At 43.6% G+C, this 21638-nt stretch overlaps 1 protein-coding gene across 2 annotated transcripts in view; it reads right to left on the reverse strand.

The window, feature by feature from the left end:
- The window catches only part of CD247 (CD247 molecule), an 83451-nt gene extending 62125 nt beyond the window's left edge, over positions 1 to 21326 (reverse strand). Inside the window, exon 1 of one of the 2 annotated variants that reach the window (XM_043878741.1) lies at positions 21093 to 21326. In XM_043878741.1, the coding sequence (XP_043734676.1) occupies positions 21093 to 21150 (58 nt within the window). In that variant the 5' untranslated portion in view covers positions 21151 to 21326. The remainder of the gene's footprint in view (positions 1 to 21092) is intronic. The other variant, XM_043878740.1, reaches the window with a different exon arrangement.
- Between the last annotated feature and the right edge of the window lie 312 nt (positions 21327 to 21638).

Genomic DNA, 21638 nt, shown 5'->3' on the forward strand with positions numbered 1-21638 from the left:
CCTTCCAGGCCACAGATACACACATAACCTGTCCACATGTAACTGTGTAGGAGAAAAGCTTGGATTTGGATCCAGAAGAATAGAATTCAATTTCCAACTCTACCAATGAATAATCTTGAGCAAATCACCTATCTTCTTTAAACTTTAGCTTCTCCGCCAATAAAAGGGGGCTAACCTATACATTTCAAAGTGATATGAATTTTTCATACAGTAATTTACATTAAAGCAATTCACAAAACTATGAAGTGTGATTTAACCACTCACAAGATGACAATCACACACACAGAGGGCTTCTCCTCCACAGGGCATGTGTTCTTTTATTATATTTTCTCATTTTATCACTGCCTATGTAAGTTTCTCTTAGGTGATACTCTATTTCTTATGCTGCACTGGAGAAATACTCATTATATTTTGAAAACAAACTGAATTCAATTTATTTTACTCATGTCCCAAAGGAAATTATTACTTCTCCTTAATAAGATTTATTATTATTAGAAAACAACACATTCTGTTACAGTGAGAAAGCTTAGGATGATCAGGCAGACATTTATGATGTAGCTTCCCATTTTCCCAATGATGAGATCTTGACATCACCCAATACTTTCTTGTCCTACAATAACTCTTACCACTTTGAGCCAGACTCTAAATGCTCTATAATTCTCACCTGTTTGTCTTTCCTTAACATGATGTTGGATTTTTACTTTCAAAATCAACACAATTTCAAGGATTATAAAAAAGTTGAAAATAGAATATCATCCTTTCCTTATAACCTGAGCTTCTGGTAAGAGTAGAGAGGGGGTCTGTACACATGCTTTGTTAATTAATTTTGATGCTCTTGAAGCACTGGTAACAATCCTAACACACATGATTTCTCATAATTGCCTTCCACCCCTTGCCTGTAAAGGCTTGTTATGCAGAACAGAATTATTTTGTGGGTGAATAAGATGTGTGTCATGACGTGCTGTGAGTTCCTGAGAATAGAAACTCCTATGACTAAATTCCCCATGAAAACAGAAAATTAGAGAAAATAACAAATGCTTTTATCCCTCAGGCCAGCCAAATCACTTCGTGTTTCCATTTCACTTTAGTGAGAAAGTTATTGACCTTGAAGACGCTACCCCAGCAAATGTATGCCATTTTTGTTTTAAGTTCCACACCTGTGCTATCCGCTCACTGAGGTCAACCACCCACTTCAGCTCTGCAGCTGCCTAAGGAGGACACCTCAGGTGTCTCCCTGGTGCCATGGGCTGGGATCAGGCAGAGACAGGCAGATACTTACTGATGGGGCCTTCTTTCAAACACAAAGCTGGAAAACTGGGCATGTTTAGTGGTGGATGTAGATCTGGACCCAAGCATCTGACTTCTGTTTCCATTGCTGTTACCCAGGGGTGGCAAAGTATGGCCTACGGCCCAAATCTGGGCAGTTACCTGCTTGTAAACAAAGTTTTTTGGAACATTGCCATGCTTACTGGTTTGCATACTGTCTGTGGCTGTTTTTGTGTTACTCCCTGGTAGCTCAGCTGGTAAAGAATCTGCCTGCAATGCAGGAGACCCCAGTTTGATTCCTGGGTCAGAAAGATCCACTGGAGAAGGGATAGGCTACCCACTCCAGTATTCCTGGGCTTCCCTTATGGCTCAGCTGGTAAAGAATCCGCCTGCAATGCAGGAGACCTGGATTTGATCCCTGGGTTGGGAAGATCCCCTGGAGAAGGGAAAAGCTACCCACTCCATTATTCTGGCCTGGAGAATTCCATGGACTATGCAGTCAGAGAGTCATAAAGAGTCGGACATGAGCAAGGGACTCTCAGCAGAGCTGCGTAGCTGTGAAGAAGACCTGTGGCCCATAAGCCTATGAATGTTCACTACCTGGCTCTTTGGAGAAAAAGTTTGCTGAGCTCTGTTTAACCACTGGGTTTCATTCAAGACAGTCCAATGGTAAATGCTTTAGGCATGGAAAAAACAAGTGTCAGGGACCTTGCCTCCAGAATCTTTCAATTGGAAAAATTAAGTGTAACTACATAAAAAGTTCATTAATAATACAAGAGTTGGATGATGACATGAGTCAGCAATCAATGACAGCCCAGGGCACTGATCTTATGAACCGGTGGATATCAAGGGCTCATGGGCTGGGCACCAAGCCCAGCGCTTTTCATGTATTAAAGAGTTTGCTCCTCACAAAACCCCTCTGAGATAGGTATCATTATCCACATTAAACAGATGAAGAGCTCCAGATCCAGAAAGCCTTTATTTGCTCCTAAGGACACACAGCTGGAAAGTACTGAAGGTAGGCTTTGAACCCAGTCAGTGTGACTCCAGAACCCATGTTCTTCATCGTCCATTGAGAGGGACAGATGGTGAAAACCTGAGGAGTTCAGTGAAGGGAGGGGTTATTACTGGCTGGGTAGGCTGCAAAGGCGTCAAACCAGAGATGGGGTCTGAGCAATGCCAAGAAGGATGGAGAAGAGTCTGAGAAACAATTCTCCCCATATTTTACGTTAGTCAAGAGCAGCTAGCCCTAGGGAGGGGGCTTGGCCAGAGGACGGGTCTTTCCTAGGACTAACTGCTCCTGGATCCAATCTGAACATCCAGTAAGTGTTTACTCACAGCTCTCAGTCAATTGCAGACCACCCTGTCACCACACATCAGGGGGTGGCCCGGAGCACAGTGGGTGAGCAGATGGTGCTGGCAGGAGGTGTGTGTGCAGGTGTCTGGTGGCTGTCCCTGTGCCCCGGGAGAGTGCCTGAGACAGGGCTGTCTCAGAGCTATGGAGAGAGGTGTGGTCAGCAACTCGGTCAGCACCGAGTTACCCAAAGAGAGACTCAGGTACCCCACACCGCAGCCCCTCCTCTGACGGCTCCCCTTCCTGCAGCTGTGTTCATGGTGGAGCTCAGCACACTGAGGGGCCTGGCAACGGCGGGCATGCAACCTAGGCTGCACCAGTCCTGGGACAAATCTCTTAAGTCACTCAGAGCTTCGGTTTCCTCATCCGCAAAATGGAGAACCGATGCCAGCTTCACGGGGTTGTCATAAGATTGAATGGGCTGTGAGATGGAAACACCAGGTGCACGTAGGCACTTGACAAACATTCGAGATGGAAGTTAAAGGTAAATGGCAAGCTGGCAACAAGGGAAGGAATCTGAAATAAATGAAGACTGCCCTACTTCAGAAAGTGGTTCTTTTCTCCCAGATCAGCTGAGCAAGAGGGATTCCTTCCTGAGGATGTGAACCTCACAGAGTAGCCTTCTCTTGCAAAGGAGGGGGCCGTTTTCCAGCAGTAGAATAAAAGTGGTGCTGCTTCTATTAGAGTCAGTTGCTCCCACAGCCTCCCACACCCACATCCCAGAGCTCTCTTGAGGTGCTCTTTGCTAACAAGAAGAGAAAGAAATCCTAGAAATTACACTATTTGCCACGAATATCTTTTTAATACATCTTCCTGTCCCTTTCCTGCCTCCTAATTCTCTGTCTCTTGTGTCTCTTGATCTCTGCCTGTCTCTGTCACACACACACACACACACACATGCACACACACAATCTTCTTGTAATTAGAGAGAAAGTCAAGTCACTCTTAGTCCTGGTCTACTCATCTGTATTTGGAAACAAGCAAGTCTCACTAGAATAAAAACCTATTCATAATTAAAACACACTCACACAGCCATTCCTTGTAATCAGGGCCCTAATCCTGTTTCTGAAATGCTCGTGGACTGCAGAAAGCTCTAGAGAGCAATGGCCAATTCCTGGTGACTGTTCACAAGAACTTGTTTAAAGCATTTGTTAACTCAAAACTGAACTGGAACTACCCTGCCTCACAGCTGGGGCCCCCCAGCCCTGGAAACACTTTGTTCTTTCACCAGCCAAGGAGAACACACACAAGGCAGGAGGGGGCGGCCGCAACTGCCACCCTGGACCTTCCTCTTGTCCGAGTCCCTGTGCCATCCAGACTGCTGTTATGTGGAACCTAGATGGAGATTGGAAAAAGAGGGCCTGGAGCAGGGTCTGGAACTGTCTAAAATCCAGAACAAGCCCTGCTGCTTGAATTACCATGCAGACTCATTTCTAGATTGCAGAATGTGCTGGCGATGTTTTTCTAAAGGGCAACCCCGGTGCTCCCAAGATGGGAAGCACCCTCCCCTCTGACATGTTTATTCCATCTTCCGGAGGAAGGGAGGGGACAGAGCTGTTTCAGCAACCCCACAGACTGCATCCACACCAGTTACTTCAGAGGGAGCTTGACAGTCAACCAGGCTGGAAGTGAACACTTGTGCCTTGGGCTGGAAGTGTCCTTCCCTTAGCTGTGCCTGATGGCAAAGACCCCTGTGCATTTGACATGCCTCTTTTCTTTCCTCACTGAAGCACATCATGGTGAACAACAACCAGTGTTCAAGACAAATAAACTGAGCCATCATAGAAACAGCCCTTCCAGATAGTCTTAGGAGAGGTTGAGAAACATATTCTAGTATTTAGGTAAGAAATTAAAATGCTGACTCAAATCATAATTTCAGCAAAGAACATGGTGCTTGGAAAGTTTCACAATCTCTCTGTATCCCTGAGGCACCACTTTTAAGAAGGGTGTCTTAGTTCAGATTCTTCCAGAAGCAGACCCTGAGATGAAGTTTGGAGTACAGGTTCTTTATTTGGGAGATATTCCCAGGAAGCACTGGCGGGTGTTATGGATTGAATCATACCCTGTGAAAGATTGTTGTATTCCTAACCCCTCCCCACCCAGCACCTGTGAATGTGACCTTATTTGGAAATAATGTGCTGGCAAATGCTCAAGTTAAGATGAGGTCACTGGAGTGGGTTCTAACCCCATAGGTCTGTGTCCTTACAAAAAGGGAAAGTTTAAATACAGAGACATACTTCCACATAGGGCAAATGCCATGTGGAGTTGGGGGCAGAAATCAGGGTGTTGCATCTACAAGCCAAGGAATGCCAAAAATTGCCAGCAAACCACCAGAAGCTAGGAGAGAGCATAAAACAGATTCTCTCAGAGAAGGAACCAACACCCCCCTAATTCCTTGATTTTGCACTTCTAACCTCCAGAACTGTGAGAAAATCATTTCAAGCTATGGTACTTTGTTACAGCAGCCCTAGGAAACGGATATAGTACATATGTGCAGGAGTCTGGCGGGAGCAGAAAGGAACTCAATAAAGGGGGGCCTTATCAGCTAGTTACCACTCTTAACAACAGGGCTTCATGATGCTGGCAAATTCGTGGAAATAGGTGGTTCAGGGTTAGCATATGTGACAGCAAGGCTATCTGGGTCTGAATTCAGTCCCTGGCCCAGAGCCGCCCCTGCAGGGCGTTAGGCCTCCGGCCTCCCCGGCACCTTCTGCACTGCCTCCTGCATGGCCAGGGGCACAGAAGGGAGCAGTCTCTGGGACCCGAGCAAGGCCTCAGGCTGAGAGGGGCAATTGGAGGCAGCTGGAAGGCAGGCCAGACGCTGAGGGGGAGGCCAATGTGGTAGCAACACGCATCATCCACTACAGAGGACATGCTAAACCTTCCCCAGGCTGTCAGGAGTTTCCGTTGCAGGGTTTAGCACCGAGGTTATCTAAGAAGGGTAAAATATTACTGACCTCTCTTTTCATTGGGAGAATCCTCCCAATCAGTGTAACTAAATTATGTCCCCTTAATCATTCGCCTGTCCTCATTGCCATGGGGATATGAGTAGGAAATGAGAGCTGCTCAAAAGGAATGGAGCGTCTAAGTCCTTGCCTGGGCATTTACGTTCATACTGCGTTCCTCCTGTTCTTGGGGTGTCTTCCTCTCCCCTCTTTGCACTGAGTCCTACCCATTCAAATCCTGTGACCCCCAAGGTGCATCCCTTTGTTCCTCCAGCGTAGCTTTCTGAAAGCCCTTACATTTGAACTACTTGATACTGTTCTCCATTGAACTTTTTTCGAACGATTCTTCAGACCATTTAATAGCAGTTCTCTGAAAAAATGCATGCCAAATTGGGTCAAATCAATTCATACAGTATTACACTCTGTTTCTCCCTCTCTTCCTCTTGGGGATGTATAAGGCGCATTTGTAGAGAGAAGGTTCTGACAAGTCCTGCAGTGAAATGACAACAAAAGAAACCTTCCTTAAGTTTGCTCAAATTAGTGTTTCCAGTATGTCTATCCCTTTTTGCTGTGGTACAGCATTCCTATCTTGCAGAGCACAGTTTGGGAAACAATGCCTTTGTTATAAACTTCAGTGAACAAGACCTTTAGGAGTCAGCTCCTCTGGATGAGCCTCCGGCCCAGGGAGGGAGTCAGTACTGGCCTTAAGTGGGAGTGGGCTCCATGCCACAGTCCCAAGGGCCATGAATGTGAGGTCCCCCAGGCTCTTCACCCCAGAACCATTCTGAGGGTGGGGAATGAGTTGCCAGGGATGGGTGGGGCGCTACTAAGAGCCCTTCCTGAAGTAAGACATTCTGTTCCTAACACCAGATCTGCCCTATCCCAACTTTTTGTGGCAAGCAAACCTCAACTCCTACCACAAAGTTCCTAACAAATGTAAGCTATTATCTCCCAGGGGCGATATAGTTCATAGTGGGGGCCAAGCTGCCTGGGGTCAAAGCCCAGCTCTAGTTCATGCCACTGGGTCATGCGCCACTGGGCCTCAGCCCCCGACCTGCATCACAGGGGCACCAACAAAAGTGCCAGAGGACTATCTGACCTAATGCATGTAAGCAACACAGAGAACAAGCTCCTCTCAACAGGTGTTGGCTGTTCCTGCAGCTCACGTCACTTCACCAGACCAGTCAGATACCCCTATCACGTCTTGAAACTGTGAGTTCTCTGAGCATGGCAACTGGGACTTATCATTGTGCAGTAGTTGACATGTAATGGTGCTTTCTCAGAAAATATATTCAGGATGAGTTAAAGGATGGCTATGCTCTGTATTTTATTTCTACTTCTGACATTATTTCCAACAACGAAATGTTTTGTTATAACATACCTGCTTCACTAATAGGAAGATAACTTGATTTTCTCTCATTGTAGTCTTTTCTCTCCAGCTAGAGAGGACCTGTCATGACTAGATGGCTGCCAAGGCCTTTGATCAGAGGGTCACTATCCTGTGGTCTCCATGGCCCCGGGCAGTCACAGCAGAGATGTTTAAGATGCCATTGATTTATCTGTCTCTCTCAGTTATGAATGGGGTGCCAAGCAGGGAGGTTCTATACCCAAGTAGAACCGCATCACAGAAAGCTCTTAAAAGGAAATTCTTCCAAGTCCAAAGGGTCAATCTTGCTCATCCTAGGAAGGTCATCCGTTGGTAAACAACTGATAAGAAAATCTGGACACATCTCTCCTTTAAGAAAGTTAAATGTGTCTGTCTATGCTATGAAAGGGCTTCCTCAGTGGCTCAGCAATACAGAATCTGCCAGCAATGCAGGAGATGCAGGTTGGATCCCTGGGTCAGGAAGATCCCCTGGAGGCAGGCATGGCCACCCACTACAGTATTCTTGCCTGGAGAATCCCACGGACAGAGGAACCTGGTGGGCTACAGTCCACTGGGTTGCAGAGAGTCAGACATAACTGAAGCTACTTATCATGCACACACGTATGCTATGAAAATCCACTAAGTGAAAATTCACACTCATGAAAACAGTTGAATTAGAAAATGAATTCTTCTATTACTAAATGATTCGGTAACACTCTCCTAAGTAAGTTTTGTTATAATATTCTCTTCCACCAAACTTTCAAAGAGACTCATCCAGCGGGGGGAAGGTCCTTTTGTATGTGGTTAATATTTTTTTTCTTTTAAAAAGCAGTTTTGTTGAGGCATCATTTGCATATATTAGGCATTTTCTGAACCTAGATATGGTAATAATATAAGGAATTTGTATCACTCGTTTGTTCATTAAACTTTTATTTTATATAGACAAAAAGTACTTTCCCTCCACTCAAGCTTCTACACACCAAGTTCCCACTGTTCTTAAGATTTTTGTCCATTAATGCTGCAGGCCCTGACCTGCCCACCTACAGGGCAACAGGCTGAGGGAGGGCCTTGCTTTACAGCACCAGCTCTTCTGTAGCCCCTGAGAGAAGATCAAGTCAGCACGCCTCCCAGAATCCTGTCAGGAGCAAGACAGACAGAGGATAGGCAGAAAGAAAGCTAAACACACACGCATACAAATAAATAGAGCCAGAGTGCTTCTTGTCTCTTGGACCACCATTTCTTCTCTGGTAAAATCCAAAAGTAGAACTTAAAGGTATCTATCTTTTTCAGCTCAAATATTCTGTGATTCTGTCATATCAGGGAAGCCCCACTTAGGTCACAGAAAATCTTTCCAGAGAGGCTCCGTTCTTACCACTGAAAGTAAAATTCACTGACAGCATTCCCCATACCCACCCCAGCAAATCATGATATTACCAAAGCCACTTTTGATTACAAAATAGTTACACTATATGAAAGGTGCATTCCTGATGATTTTCCAAAATTCTAGTTAATTTCTCACAGGAATAAATGCAAAATTAGAGCCACATTATTGTAAATAGTGCACATAAATTGAGACCTTCTTTGTTAATTTTTTGTATTGCATTATTTTGCATTTGTATAATTCAAAATCCCATTAAATGTGATTTTTATATTCCCTTGGAAAGGATTTTTTAAAAACCTTCAGAGAAAAGGAATGAAGGTGATGGAAGAGAAAGGTAAAGTCCCATGGTCATACCTGATGGAGAAAGACTGTGGGTTTGAAGGAATTCTATGGGGAAGGCATCCAGGATGATAGAGAGGACTCCCTAGAGAGGACTCATTACAGGGACAGCACCTAGGCCCATTGAGAGGACTCCCTAGAGAGGGCCAAGCAACGCAATATCGTCTTCCTTGGGTAATCATTCTGCACTGAATCTGAGATGATTAACCAATTTGGAGGTTAGATGCCTTTTTTTTTTTTTAATTGAAGTTACTCCAGGCTTGCATGCTGCTATGAAATATTCAACCCCAAATTTAAAACTTCCTAAACAGCCAAATCCTCTCTTTATCCCTCGGCACAGAGGAGCCATTTTGTGCTCTTAAAAATGGCTGACAGGAATTTTCTGAGGAAGCTATGGTCAGAAACCAAACCAGAAATTAGATTGGCTTCAAATCTGAGGCTTTGTGTTTAGAGCCATAGCTAGAAACTGATGTGTTTTTTTCCTAATGAAAAAAATCAAGAAATTGTCATGAAGATCAAAAACTGCTCTCCAAACCTTCCCTTTTACATCCTCCCCCCAGGCGACTTTGGATTGCAAGAGTTCGTGATTATAACTTTATTCACAATCCGTTTTTGGTTTCCAAGCAGCTCCCTCTCCAAGATGAAATTACAAAGCCTTGAAAATTAGAGGCACCCTTCTGCTCACCCCAAAGAGCTATTCCTGATGAGATGCTCTGTTGAAATGGAAGGAATTTGCTTTACAGCAGCCTCCCTTGTGGAATTCTGGATAGGAACATTTAACAATACAGCATTTGCAATGGGCAGGTGAGAGCTGACCAAGTTTTTAAAGGGGATTTCACAGGCCAGGTCAGCAGGGAGATGGATGGGTGAGCTGCGGTAGATACAATTATTTGACTTTCTGAGCTGTTCTTTTGAAGCCTCTACACTTAATAGAAAGAAATAGAAAAATCCTCTTTGCCAACCTTTTGTAGCTCAATCTTTATTGTTCCCACCGAAATCCAAAGAAAACAGAGAAGATTCATTTTGTCCATAAAGCATTTGTGTATTTTATATAGGTCTGGGTTTTGAAGTGTTGATAGTGAAGTAGAAGAAAAGACAAAGTTTCCTCTCTAATCTGAAGAAATCAAAGGGAAAATTTCTGAAACTCTAAAGCCTAACTTAGAAGTCCTGGGTGGTATCTCCTGATATATGCCTCTTTTGCTATTAAACTCAGCATGGAAATTAGCACAGGCTCACAAAATGACAGAAATTAGACTAAACCATAAAGAAGCAAGCCTCTAGGGAAATTAAGACTTTTTCATAAAACCTGAAAACATGACCTAGAGAACTAGGGAAGCTTTCTCTTAAAGAAAGCAAGCTCTTCTTTCTTTTCAGCATCCATCTCTCAAAGACTGGTCTGGTTAATGGGCTGGTTGGGCAAACCATCTACAGGATTGTTTGTAGATGAGAAGTGCTTGGTAAATACTCACTCACTGATAAGTCAATTGGTTAACCAAACAATTTTTTTTAAGTGAAAGATTTTGTTTTCATTTTAAGTTAAAAATTTCTTAATTTTTTATTCCTGATATCAATACCACAATTTATGGGACAACATACCTGATATACTGAAAAGAAAGAGAAAGCTTCAAGTGATAAAAGACCTCAGGATTGTACATCTAACTGATACTACATTGCATTAATCAATAGCTACACTTTTTGCAAACTGTGGCTATGACAGTCCTGAGTAAGAAGGCTTTCTGTTTAAGCTGCAATAGCTTTTCTGACTATGGTCATCATTCCTTCTGTAGCACATTTTTACAGCCCCTTCAGTGCGTTTTGGAGGACTGCCTCAAAGTAATCTGCAGCTTTCCTGATAACTCCTCGCTCTCTCCTGCTAAGAACTTTAGCCCTTTCCTGCTGAGTTGTTGGAACCTTCTGATACCATATCCACCCCTCCACTACCAGATCTATGACCACCAACATAGGGACTTGAGCTTCTTCCACCGAAACTGTCCCACTTCATAGGCCCATAATTTGATTGCTGCTATTCACTATAATTTCCAAATCATTATAGTATCCCCACTACCATAGTTACCACTGCGAAAATGTTCTCCTTCGTTGTAACCATTATATCCTCTGCTACCATCAGCACTTCTGTTACCTTGGTTTCCATATTCTGGCCCACCACCGCAACAGCCTTCTCTAATGCAAGAACCAGGACCCCATCGTGATAGTTGCCACCATCACCTCCAAATTTACTATAGCCACCATCATCTCCTGCTGCCACCAGCTCTATAACTATAGCCTCCTCTTCCATCAAAGTTTCCACCATGGCCAAAGTTTCCTCCCTAGAGCATAACATTGCCACAAAAGTAGTCTTTCAAATTATATTCTTCTGTGTCTTTAATGCCACCAATAGAAATTTTCTTCACTGTTAAATGGGAGCTTCCCTGGTGGTTCAGATGGTAAAGAATCTGCCTGCAATGTGGGAGACCCGGGTTCTATCACTAGGTCGGGAAGATACCCTGGAGAAGAGTATGGCAACCCACTCCAGGATCCTTGCCTAGAGAATTTCATGGACAGAGGAGCCTGGTGGACTACAGTCCATGGGGTCGCAAAGAGTCAGACATGACTGAATGACTAACACTCTCCTTCACTTTCTTTAGGAAGAGCTCTCTTTGACTTCACTACACACCCATCAGCCTTGTGTGGTCCAACACACATTGCCCCGTCCACCTCTTGCGACTACAAAAATAAGTCACAAAACTAAAGACCCTGGGACATTTTGTTTGGAGGTCTCTCATGACCGCACAGTCTATGAGTGTGCCCCATTTCTTAAAGTGTTCTATTAAACTATCATCTGTAGTTTCAACACTCAGACCACCAAACAACAGTTTTTTCAACTGCTCTGGTTCCTTTGGATCAAAGCAGTAGCACAAAGACACATAAAATTCTGAGTATTTTAGCAAGAATGGCAGATTTTGCTTTAAAGCAGCAAACTTTTTTAAAAAAATCATATTTTCAACTAAGTACTTCAAAGAAAACACAGGGCAGAGAATTAAATTCTTGTCACCTTAGAAAGGTCTGTAAGGCCTAAAAATGCGCTGGCAGAAATTTCAGCAAAAATGAGGCCTTTGTAGCATTTTCTGCTGGGCACCTCCTCCCTCTCCCTTCCAGTCCTGTGCTCACTTTCCCAACTATGGAGTGAGGAGGCCATCGAAGGCCATTGTGCTACCCAGATGGTTTGAATAACCAGATATTGAAAGTAACTATCACCCATAAAACCAAAAACAACGAAAAACTATCAGTCTGGCAATGCCAACTCTCTACAGCCAAAATAGGTTACTAAGAGCCACTTTATTGAATTGCTTATCGATCTATTTTGAGGGCAGAGAGAAAGAAAAGCATCAAATGTATTTTGACTGTTTTAGTCAAAATTCATAGGATGACCACTGTGGGAAGAACTGGTGAGAAATGGGGAACTGGAGGCATTTTCTGCTGACTGGTATGTGTTGCTGAAACTCTGTGCTGGGCCTCCACTGAGAAGCGCTCACCGTGGGGAACATTTGTGTTGGATTTTTAACTATGAGTTCTGAGAGCAGTTTCCCACCTTCCCTTGTCACCTTAATGCTGCTGATAATGCCAACAGAGAGTCCAGGAGGTCCTCACATGTCTGGACTTGATTATAAGAGGAAGACAGTGTTTCCACAGGTGGGGGCAGGGTAGGGGCAGCATTCTAGGCAGAGGGATCTGAGAGGAAGGTGGAGACAAAGAGAGCAGCCTTGGGAAAAGGGAGAGTTATGAGAGGAGTTCTTAGGGCAACTGAGTGACCTGAGAAGTCTCTGTGTCAACATGGATAGACCCAGAGATTGTCATACTGAGTGAAGTAAGTCAGACAGAGGAGATACATTGTACGACATTTCTTATATATGGAATCTAAAAAGAAATGATATAAATGAATTTATTTACAAAACAGAAACAGATTCACAGACTTAGAGAACAAACTCAGGGTTGCAGGGGCGGGAGGAGGAGGATGCGGGGAGGGGATAGTTAGGGAGTTTGGGATGGACATGTGCACATTGCTGTGTTTAAGGCGGATAATCAGCAAAGACCTACTGTATAATACAAGAAACTCTGCTCAATGCTTTGTGGCAGCCTGGATGGGAGGGCAGTTTGGGGGAGAATGGGTACATGTATATGTATGGCTGAGTCCCTTCACTGTTTACCTGAAATTGTCACAACTCTGATAATCAACTATACTCCAAGTGAAATAGAAAGTTTGAAAGAGAGAGAGAAAGAAAAGGGTCTCTATAAAGGAGTTGCTCACACCTCTCCATAATCCTAGAGATTCTAGTTTGGACAGAAGTTGTCTTAACTCCCTTCTGCCACAGGACGCCTGGAACGGGTTCAGTGACATCTCAGCTCCGCCATTCTCCTGCCTAGATTGCCAGCTCTAAGCTCAAGCAATGTGCCCTTCTTTCTACAGAGCTGTCCTGCTGCCACCAGCTTCCTCTTAAATGAGCAGAAAGCCACTCACTGGTGCACATGGAGAGACATACCAGCAGATGCAAGACACGTTCATTTGCATGCAGACAAGCACACACATAGACGAAGCATGCCAATGAACTCACTTGCTGGGACACACCAGAACATGTGCAAAAAGCATACGACCTCACACACACCTTCACACGTACACTGGGGCACAGACACTTTTACCCCCAGCAGAGCACGCAGGCAAACACACACCAGCACATGCGTGCGCTGCACCCACACTGAGCCGGCCCATGCTGCAGTCCCCGGGTTCACCTGAGTCTCCTGGCTTCTCCGGCCAGTCTGCCTCCCAGGGCTGCAGACTGCAATCTCCACCTCCTCCCCACCAGGCTATCTTTCCTACTCTTCTCCCTATAATAGCTACCCACTCCAAGTCTCCCAGCCTGTAAGATGAAAAAGCAGTTCTAACTCAGGGCTGACATTCACAGTATGGTTTAGAATCAGAACAACATTACATGGTGGGGGACTGTGAAATGTAGGAGCACACAACTGACTTTCTAGTACCTACAGCAATACAGAGAAGTGGGGACTTGTTTGATCTTACGTGGTGGTGTTGGTTCTAAGCCATTCTCCCCAGCTCCAGGGTTTGGTGAAAGCCACGCACCTGTAACCAGCACCCCTACAGACACCCGGAGAACCCCCCCGGAGACTTCTCTTTTCCCAGTCTTCCTGCCGGGCAGCTTGGGGATCAGCCCCACTAAGATTCACTGATGTTCAGAATCTGGCAATTTAATGCTTCTGCTCTGAACATCAGATTTCTTATCTGTTTGCTTTCCCCAGCCAGCAGCAAAAGGCTTTGCACTTTCAGAGCTCAGCCCAGGCAGATGTAAGTGGACTCAAGGCTAAAATCTGACATAAATAATTAATAATTGATTGTAGACATTTGTTATTTAAAGGTAATTCTCCCACTCCTTTAGGACTTATATTAAAAAACCAAATCTCAACTCAAAGTCTATGTGTAATATTAATAGTACACTATTCTTTTAGAAAAAGTCACCCCACAAAATCTTACACACTTAATGAAGATACATTGTTACCAAATAGATCGATTAAAGGCTATTATTTAGGATCAAATCTTCTCAAATACAATTTAATTTATATTTTGATCTCCACCTACGCATAATGTGGTAGGGGCAAGGAGGGGGTGTCTGCATACACAGAAGCTGGTTGAATTGCAAACCGAGGTTGGTCCCTCTCAAGAAATGCTCCCAAATATGTGTATTTATTAAGAGGAAAACAGAAAAGATGGATTTTACCATCTGGGGTGAACATGAGTTCAGAATTATAGTAATAGGCCAGAGGGAAACACAATCCTATATTAACAACCAAATATTTTATACTCAGGAAAAAATATATTAATGAGGATACTCGGTATCAAAACAGTTATTTCTTACTTCAGAAATTTAAAGGAAAATCACAATACATGCTTACTAAGGGGAATACCTTCAAAAGTCTGCTTCAGAGTTCAGTCATCGCATGAATAATATTGCAAGTTGACAAAAAGCCTGGTGGAGAGGCTGCATAGAACATTCGAGAGCACACACCTTGAACAAGGGATCAGAAAAATTGTGTTTGGGGCCTGGTTCTACTCAGGCAACTCCCCAAACCTCTGATCCTCATTTCTCTTTCTATAAAGAGAGAATCTCACTACTTTTTTGGCTGCCTTGCCATAGAAGAGTTGCGAGTGAAGGTATTGGAAAGCATTTTGTAGATATAAAAAGGGTAACTGCTCAAAGAGAACGTTGGTCTGGACCAGCGAGGATCCTGCCTGTCTTTGTTCAAATGCTTTCTATTTATTTTTCTCCCCTTGAGCCGGAAAATTAGTTGCTGAGTATCACAAATCTTAACCAGCAAGCAAAGCGGACAGTGGAAGCTTCTAACATTTCCACCATTGCAATTTGACTGCTTCAGACAGCAATTTGCTTTCTCTTCAAGTCAGTTCTCACCAACAAAGTCCTTGTGCGGCCATAAATCTACGGCCGATGCACAAGGGTAAGGAACAAGCCAGAAAATGTTGGACTCTGTCCTTGAATTTTTCACAGTGGGAGCTTCCGCTTAGAGAGTTAAAAATATTGTGATAAGGTAGAAGTCTGGATTCTTTTTAAAAAGTGTTTATTTGTTTATTGGAGCTTCAGGGAAGAGTAAGATTTAGGTTCCCAATTCTATGGGCCAATACCAGTGAGATGGTAGGCAACTTAAACATTCTTTTTAAAAGTATGGTAATTTTACAAGACCGTGCAATTTATTTTGTAGCTGAAAGGGGTGTTCAGCTCTCTTCTCATCTTACAGATGCAAAAACTAAAGACATTTCTGCCCAAGTTTATGCTGCAATTTAGTAACAGAGGAAGAAAAAGAAAGCATGTTAGTACCAGGGTTTCCACTTTCTTCTACCAGAAAAATGATATCCTTTCTATTTTGTAGGTAGGGAAACTGAGCCACACATCATAATGATTACTGCTTTTGCAGTACTTCTGTGTACAGGCACTTCTAAGTAGTATTTCCACCCTACACTGCGCTGCATGAGGTAAGACATCGCTACCGCCATCTCGTAGAAGAAGAACGGGGATCTGAAGGTAAGCCCCAGGCCACAGTGAAAGGATGGTGAGGAACCAGGACTTACATCCAGATCTTTTTGGTTCCATGGCCTACTCTGTCCCTCCACCCTATCGTCTGCTCCAGAAAAGATAAGAAACACTTGCAGATGGTCAGTTAGGGAAAAAACTCTTTCCTTGATGGAAAAACTGTTTAGACTTCAATAGAAGTCTAAAGTATCCTGGGAAATGTTTTTTTACTTTAACCTATTCTTTTAATTATCAACCCTAGAGAAATTAGCCCAAGGAAGTAAGTCAAAAAAAAATTTAAGCTATATATTTTAAGATTTTCTTTCAGGATTAGCTATAATAACAAAAATTAGAAATAGCCCAAATGTCCAACAATAAGTAAGAAAATATGATGCATAAACTATGGAAGTTTACATAGCAATTAAAAATAATCATGAAAGCTAAGCATAAAAAAGATACTCAGAACAAAATATTAAGGAAAAAAAGCACATGAAATTGTTTTTGTAATAACAACTGTAATAAGCTCCAATACTTTGGCCACTTGATGCGAAGAGTCGACTTCAGGGTCAGAAAAGACCCTGATGCTGGAAAAGAGTGAAGACAGGAGGAGAAGGGGACGACAGAGGATGAGATGGCTGGATGGCATCACCGACTCAATGGACATGAGTTTGAGTAAGCTCCAGGAGATGGTGAAGGACAGGGAGGCCTGGCGTGCTGCAGTAGTCCTTGGGGTTGCAGAGAGTCAGACACGACTAAGCAACTGAACAACAAATAACATCTATATAAAGATATGTAGATACTTGGGAAGATATTGGAATGGAATATTTTTCAAATTTATAACTTCCTCTGATTTTATGATTTTTTTTGTAAAATATCTCAAATGAAGAGAGAAAAAATGATAGCTAGTTGAGCTATTTACTTAGTAACTGAGACCATATTGGGCTATAATGATTAGATATCCTGCTTTTTTTTTTCTTTCTATATTTTGAAACAGATAATTGAATAATGTGATTTATGCTTTAATCCACAAATTTTTATTTTTCTCCTTGTTGCCTTTCATTAATTTATTAGTCCATTAGTTAATCTCCAACAGTGGTAGCCTTCTTTATTTTCTGCTTTTCCTTAATCAGAAATTTTTCCAAATCTGAAAAAATGAATATTTTTCTTTGTCTACTTTTCAAGATATAATATTAGTTGAATCATATGAAATTATCGTTTTTGTAGGTCTCGAATATCGAAAATTTCTTATGGTCCAATCAGAAACTTTTAACAATGATAGGATTTTATCTTAGACCATCCTTATAAATCATTTTAATCAGTCTGTTTATTCAAACTGCCTTGTTCCCTCCACCAGTTTAATTTTTAAAGTACTTTGTTTTATGCTAAGTTCTCTAGAAGAAAGGTCTACATAATGCCCCTCCGTAAACCATTAAAGTGAATTTAATCACACAGAAAGGTCTAGATTTCATTTATTCACCCACCCTTTTAATTTATTCAACAAATATTTACTGTGTGTGATCTCTGCTTCAAACACTGTGCTAAGTGCTTGGATATCTCTCTCTCTGAGCAAGATTAAAGCATCTTTTCCCTCAGAAAACATAGATTGTGTTTTAGACTGGAAAGAGTAGCTGTGTATGTGCAGTGACTAAACAGATCATTTTGTTTCAATTAACAGATCAAATGACTAGTTTGATTATTTTTTAACCAAATGGACTTTATGTTTTGTCAAATTGGTTAAATCTACAGTCACTTTAGTGTTGAAAAGAACTAACCTTGGCCCAAGCAGAGAAGAAATTTATTTCGAACTATTGCTGCTATTTATTTAATCAGTTAGCTGTGAGTGAAAGTCGCTCAGTCTTGTCCAGCTGTTTGCGACCCCATGGATATACAGTCCGTGGAATTCTCCAGGCCAGAACACTGGAGTGGGTAGCCTTTCCCTTCTCCAGGGGATCTTCCCAACCCAGGGATCAAACCCAGGTCTCCCGTATTGCAGGCGGACTCTACCAACTGAGCCACCAAGGAAGCCCCCGTAGGTGAATAAGGCTCAGGAGAAAAAGGATTACAGAGTGTGTTTGGACAACTCTAAAGCAAGACAGTTCCCGAGTGGTGCCTGAATTCTTTGAAATAAAACAGAAAACCCCATACTCAGGGATTCCTGAAAATAAAAGTGCATATCCAATTAAAAAAATAAATTTTTTAAAGACAAAGGCAAAAATAAATTGATTTTTAAAAAAAAAAATTCAGCAGTGGTTATTCACCTAAGCAACAGTTTCGCGGCTCTTTTTCTGGGGAATGTTTTGTAGCAGCAGATGTGTAAATAGGCTAGCAAATCTGAGAAAGGCCATGGTAGAAAATGAAGCAGATCATGTGGATAAGCAGAGCCAGATGACCAGAAATCAAAATAAACCACTGGTGAAAGTGCCATCCATGAAAAACTTCCTGGCATCCTGGCGTCACTCAAAAGTTTCCCTCAAGCACAGCCCCAGGCAGTTTAAGCAAAGGTCTGATTGCAAAGAGTGGTCAGTTAAATACCCTGGTCACTGTGCATCCACACCAACCATTTGGCTGAAATTCTGGCTGGCCACCCTGACCAGTGATGACCAGGCAAACTGTGTTCTAATTTGCTCCTCCTAACTACTTCTATATATTAGTCATATTTTCACTTTGAGGGAATATCCCCTAGAGAATAAGTGTCTCCGAAAAATAAAAATGGTTGCTGTAATGCTCATCCTATGACGCAGCGAAGCTTTGACACTTGTTCACAGTTGGGCCTACCACTGACAGGGATCACCAATGTGTTCCTGAGCTGTTACAGGTATGCTCAAAAACCAAAAGAAGGGTGAACTGGAGCTCAACGGATGGAGAAAATGTCCAGTGCTTTTCTACAACACAATCAAAAGCAGATTAAGAATCCTAACCATGGGTTTCCATTTCCTGTCACTGGGTAGCGAAAACAAGAGAACAGTCCAGGGTGTGATAGTAATAAAAATTAATACAACTTTTATGTATTGACTGTTTAGTATGTACCAGGCATGCAACATTTACTTCTTGTTTTCACAACTCTGCAATGAAGGTTATTCTTACTGTAAAGGTGGGAAAACTGAGGCCCAGAGAGGTTAAGTAACTTGCCTAAGGTTGTACGGCTGAAAAATTGGCAGCACTGTGATTGGCCTGACTCTTCCCACAACACCTTTTCCTGAGACTCTGTGTCAAAGCTGCATTTCCTTACAAAGGGAGGACCAAGGCCACATGGACCACTGTGAGGTAGTGACCACCTTGGTGTTGGAGGCACTGATGAGTTGAGGGCTCTGCAGACAAAACTCTGCCCATACCATTAGGCACTCCATCTTAATCTCTTTCAGCTTCAAGTGACTGTCTTAGCAGACTCACCCAGGAAGACTTCTCAGGTAGACAGACTGGGGCATTATTTGCTGTGATCTTAATGATCTGGGCAATTGCAAGAAAACAAATGGAAAAGTCTTAGTAAAAAGAAGAAGCCTTAAAAGGGTTTGGGGAGTAAGTAACTTAATTGAGCGAGAAAAGAAGGAAGACCGCAACTCAAATTTCATCAGCAGCCTTTCCTCCAAAGGAAATCATAAAGCATGTCTTCTCGGCCAACATGGGTGCTTTTTGTGGCCCTTGGTGTTAAAGGCCTCTCTAAGCCTCCCTTGCCCTTCCCTCAGTGAGGCTAGGAGCCTCATCTAAAAACAGCTGAAATTTCAATCTCCAAACTGGCAGAGCAAGTGACTTTGAAAGGTGAATCTAAAGCTTTTTCTTCCTGTACACTGCTTGTGGAAACGGGCATGGCCCCCATCTTGTCTTCTGGGTGGGGTTTTGTTTACCACTCCTGGCAGCCACTACCACTGGAGCAGCTTTTCTTTTCTTTTCTAATTCTATTGCCCCTGCCTTAGCTCCAAGGCTCAAAACTTCAGACGGTGGAACCATCTCCTGAGTACAGTCCCCAAACTTGAAGCCCAGGGTCTGAATCTATTGCTGCCATCCGTTCCCTCTGAAGGCACTGAATTCACAGGCTGTGATGGCGTCATGGGTCCTCCCGTGCCCTGCACACAAGGACGGGCTGCTCTGGGCTCGCCCTGGTGTCCTTACCCCACAGCACCACGTGACTCATACCCCGCAAGGCCCTTTCTGAGAAGAGGCTGTGATGTTTCAGAAAACCCCGTGACTACTTGGTCCTCGAAGCCCCCAAGGCCCTAGACCAAGGCTGGGCCGTGTTCTCCGGTAGGAAGGAAAGAGCCAGGGCTCTCCTGCTCTCCCACCATTGTTGCCAAACACCCTCCCACGCTGAGGCGAGCTGTAAAGTGGAGAAAAGGCCTTGGTTCTTGACCACTCTCCCAGTTTTTTAGATTCAAATACAGCTTGTCCCATTTCTTGTAAAAATGCCAAGATGTCAAACCCCAGACAGAATCCATTTCGTCTTCTTCTCACTTATTATTATTATTATCTGAGCTAGAAAACACAGTGGGAATGAAAGGATTGTAGGAAAGCTAGTCTCCGGGGACTGAAATGAAGTGAGGAGTAAGTTCTCTTGTCGGTTGGTTGCTCCTTGTGGTCGTGACCTAACAAGTCACATCCTCTCATCTGTCCCCTACGTTCTGTCAGCATCTCTGGCTTTTTGGCCTGAGACAGAGAGCTGCCTAAAGCAAGGGGCAGTGGGTGAGTCACGGAGCCCGGGGTGGGTGTGTCATCAAGCAGCCCTTGGCTGTGGGGTGCAGAGGCAGCCATGTCAGAGCTGAGAGTAGACGTGGGCCTTGAAGAAGGCCACTTCCCTCCTTGATTAACCCAGTCAGTGCCTGGCCTATGGAGATGCTTCAAGTAAGCCACAGTCATGACCCTCTCTGCCCAACAGCACATGAAACATTCTTTGTTGGCGAAGCAGGAAGGTGGCTGAGTGACGGAGCCAGCAAGGTAGTAAAAGAAGAATACACCAAGACTCGGGAAATGCTTCAGCACAAAACGTGGCCTGGCTGATGTTTTCTGGCCCCTTCCAGCTTCTGTTAAGTTCTCCCTCTCCTCTTGTCCACTCAAGTCCTGCCTCAGTTCCTCCTCATCCTTCCCCATCGCAGACTTTTCTCTCTCCTTTTATCACTGGAAAAATCCATACTTCACACAGGTCTGTTTTCAAGCTGCTGACTCCAAGCTAATTTCCAACTTGGCCATAATGAAGCAGATGTCTCTATAGAAACAGACCCTTCCCTGTCCAGCTGCCCATTGCTTTGGGGAGGGCAAGATTTAAAGGAGACATTGGCTCTTCTCCACGTCTCTACTGTCTCCCTCCACCCCACACACATATGTACAAAGGGTTCATTTCCATCGATACACCCAGCCTTACCTGTAATTGGGATCCGTGCCTGCAGGATGGCCACTATAACAAGTGCTGTCCACTTCATCTTGTCCTTCCCCAGGATGGTGCCAGGAGGCAGAGGCTGAGGCAGCTGTGACTGGATGAAGAAGAGAAAAGGAGTCTCTGCTGGCTTTGTTCTGCTGCTGCCTCCTCAGGAAGTGGAGGACGATGGGCCTTTGAGAAGGCACCTGCCAACCGGGCCAAGAAACTCACACTCCCCCTTTCGGTTCACAGGCAGGAAGCTCTGGAGGTTTGAGGGTTTGGGGTGTGTGTATGCATGTGTATGTGTGTGTGTGTGTGTGTGTGTGTGTGTCTGAATTTTTGCTTTTTTTTTGGTCTCCTTTAACCATTGTTTTATTTTCCTTCTTTCTAATTTTTGTCTGAGTGGTAGTTGCTCAGTCACGTCTGACTCTTTGTAACCCCATGGACTGTAGCCTACCAGGCTCCTCTGTCCATGGAATTCTCCAGGCAAGATTAATGGAGTGGGTTGCCATTTCCTTCTTTTTGTCTAATTTTTGTCTAATTCTTTTTGTC

Source organism: Cervus elaphus, chromosome 20 (genome assembly GCF_910594005.1).
Source record: "Cervus elaphus chromosome 20, mCerEla1.1, whole genome shotgun sequence".
NCBI lineage: Eukaryota > Metazoa > Chordata > Mammalia > Artiodactyla > Cervidae > Cervus > Cervus elaphus.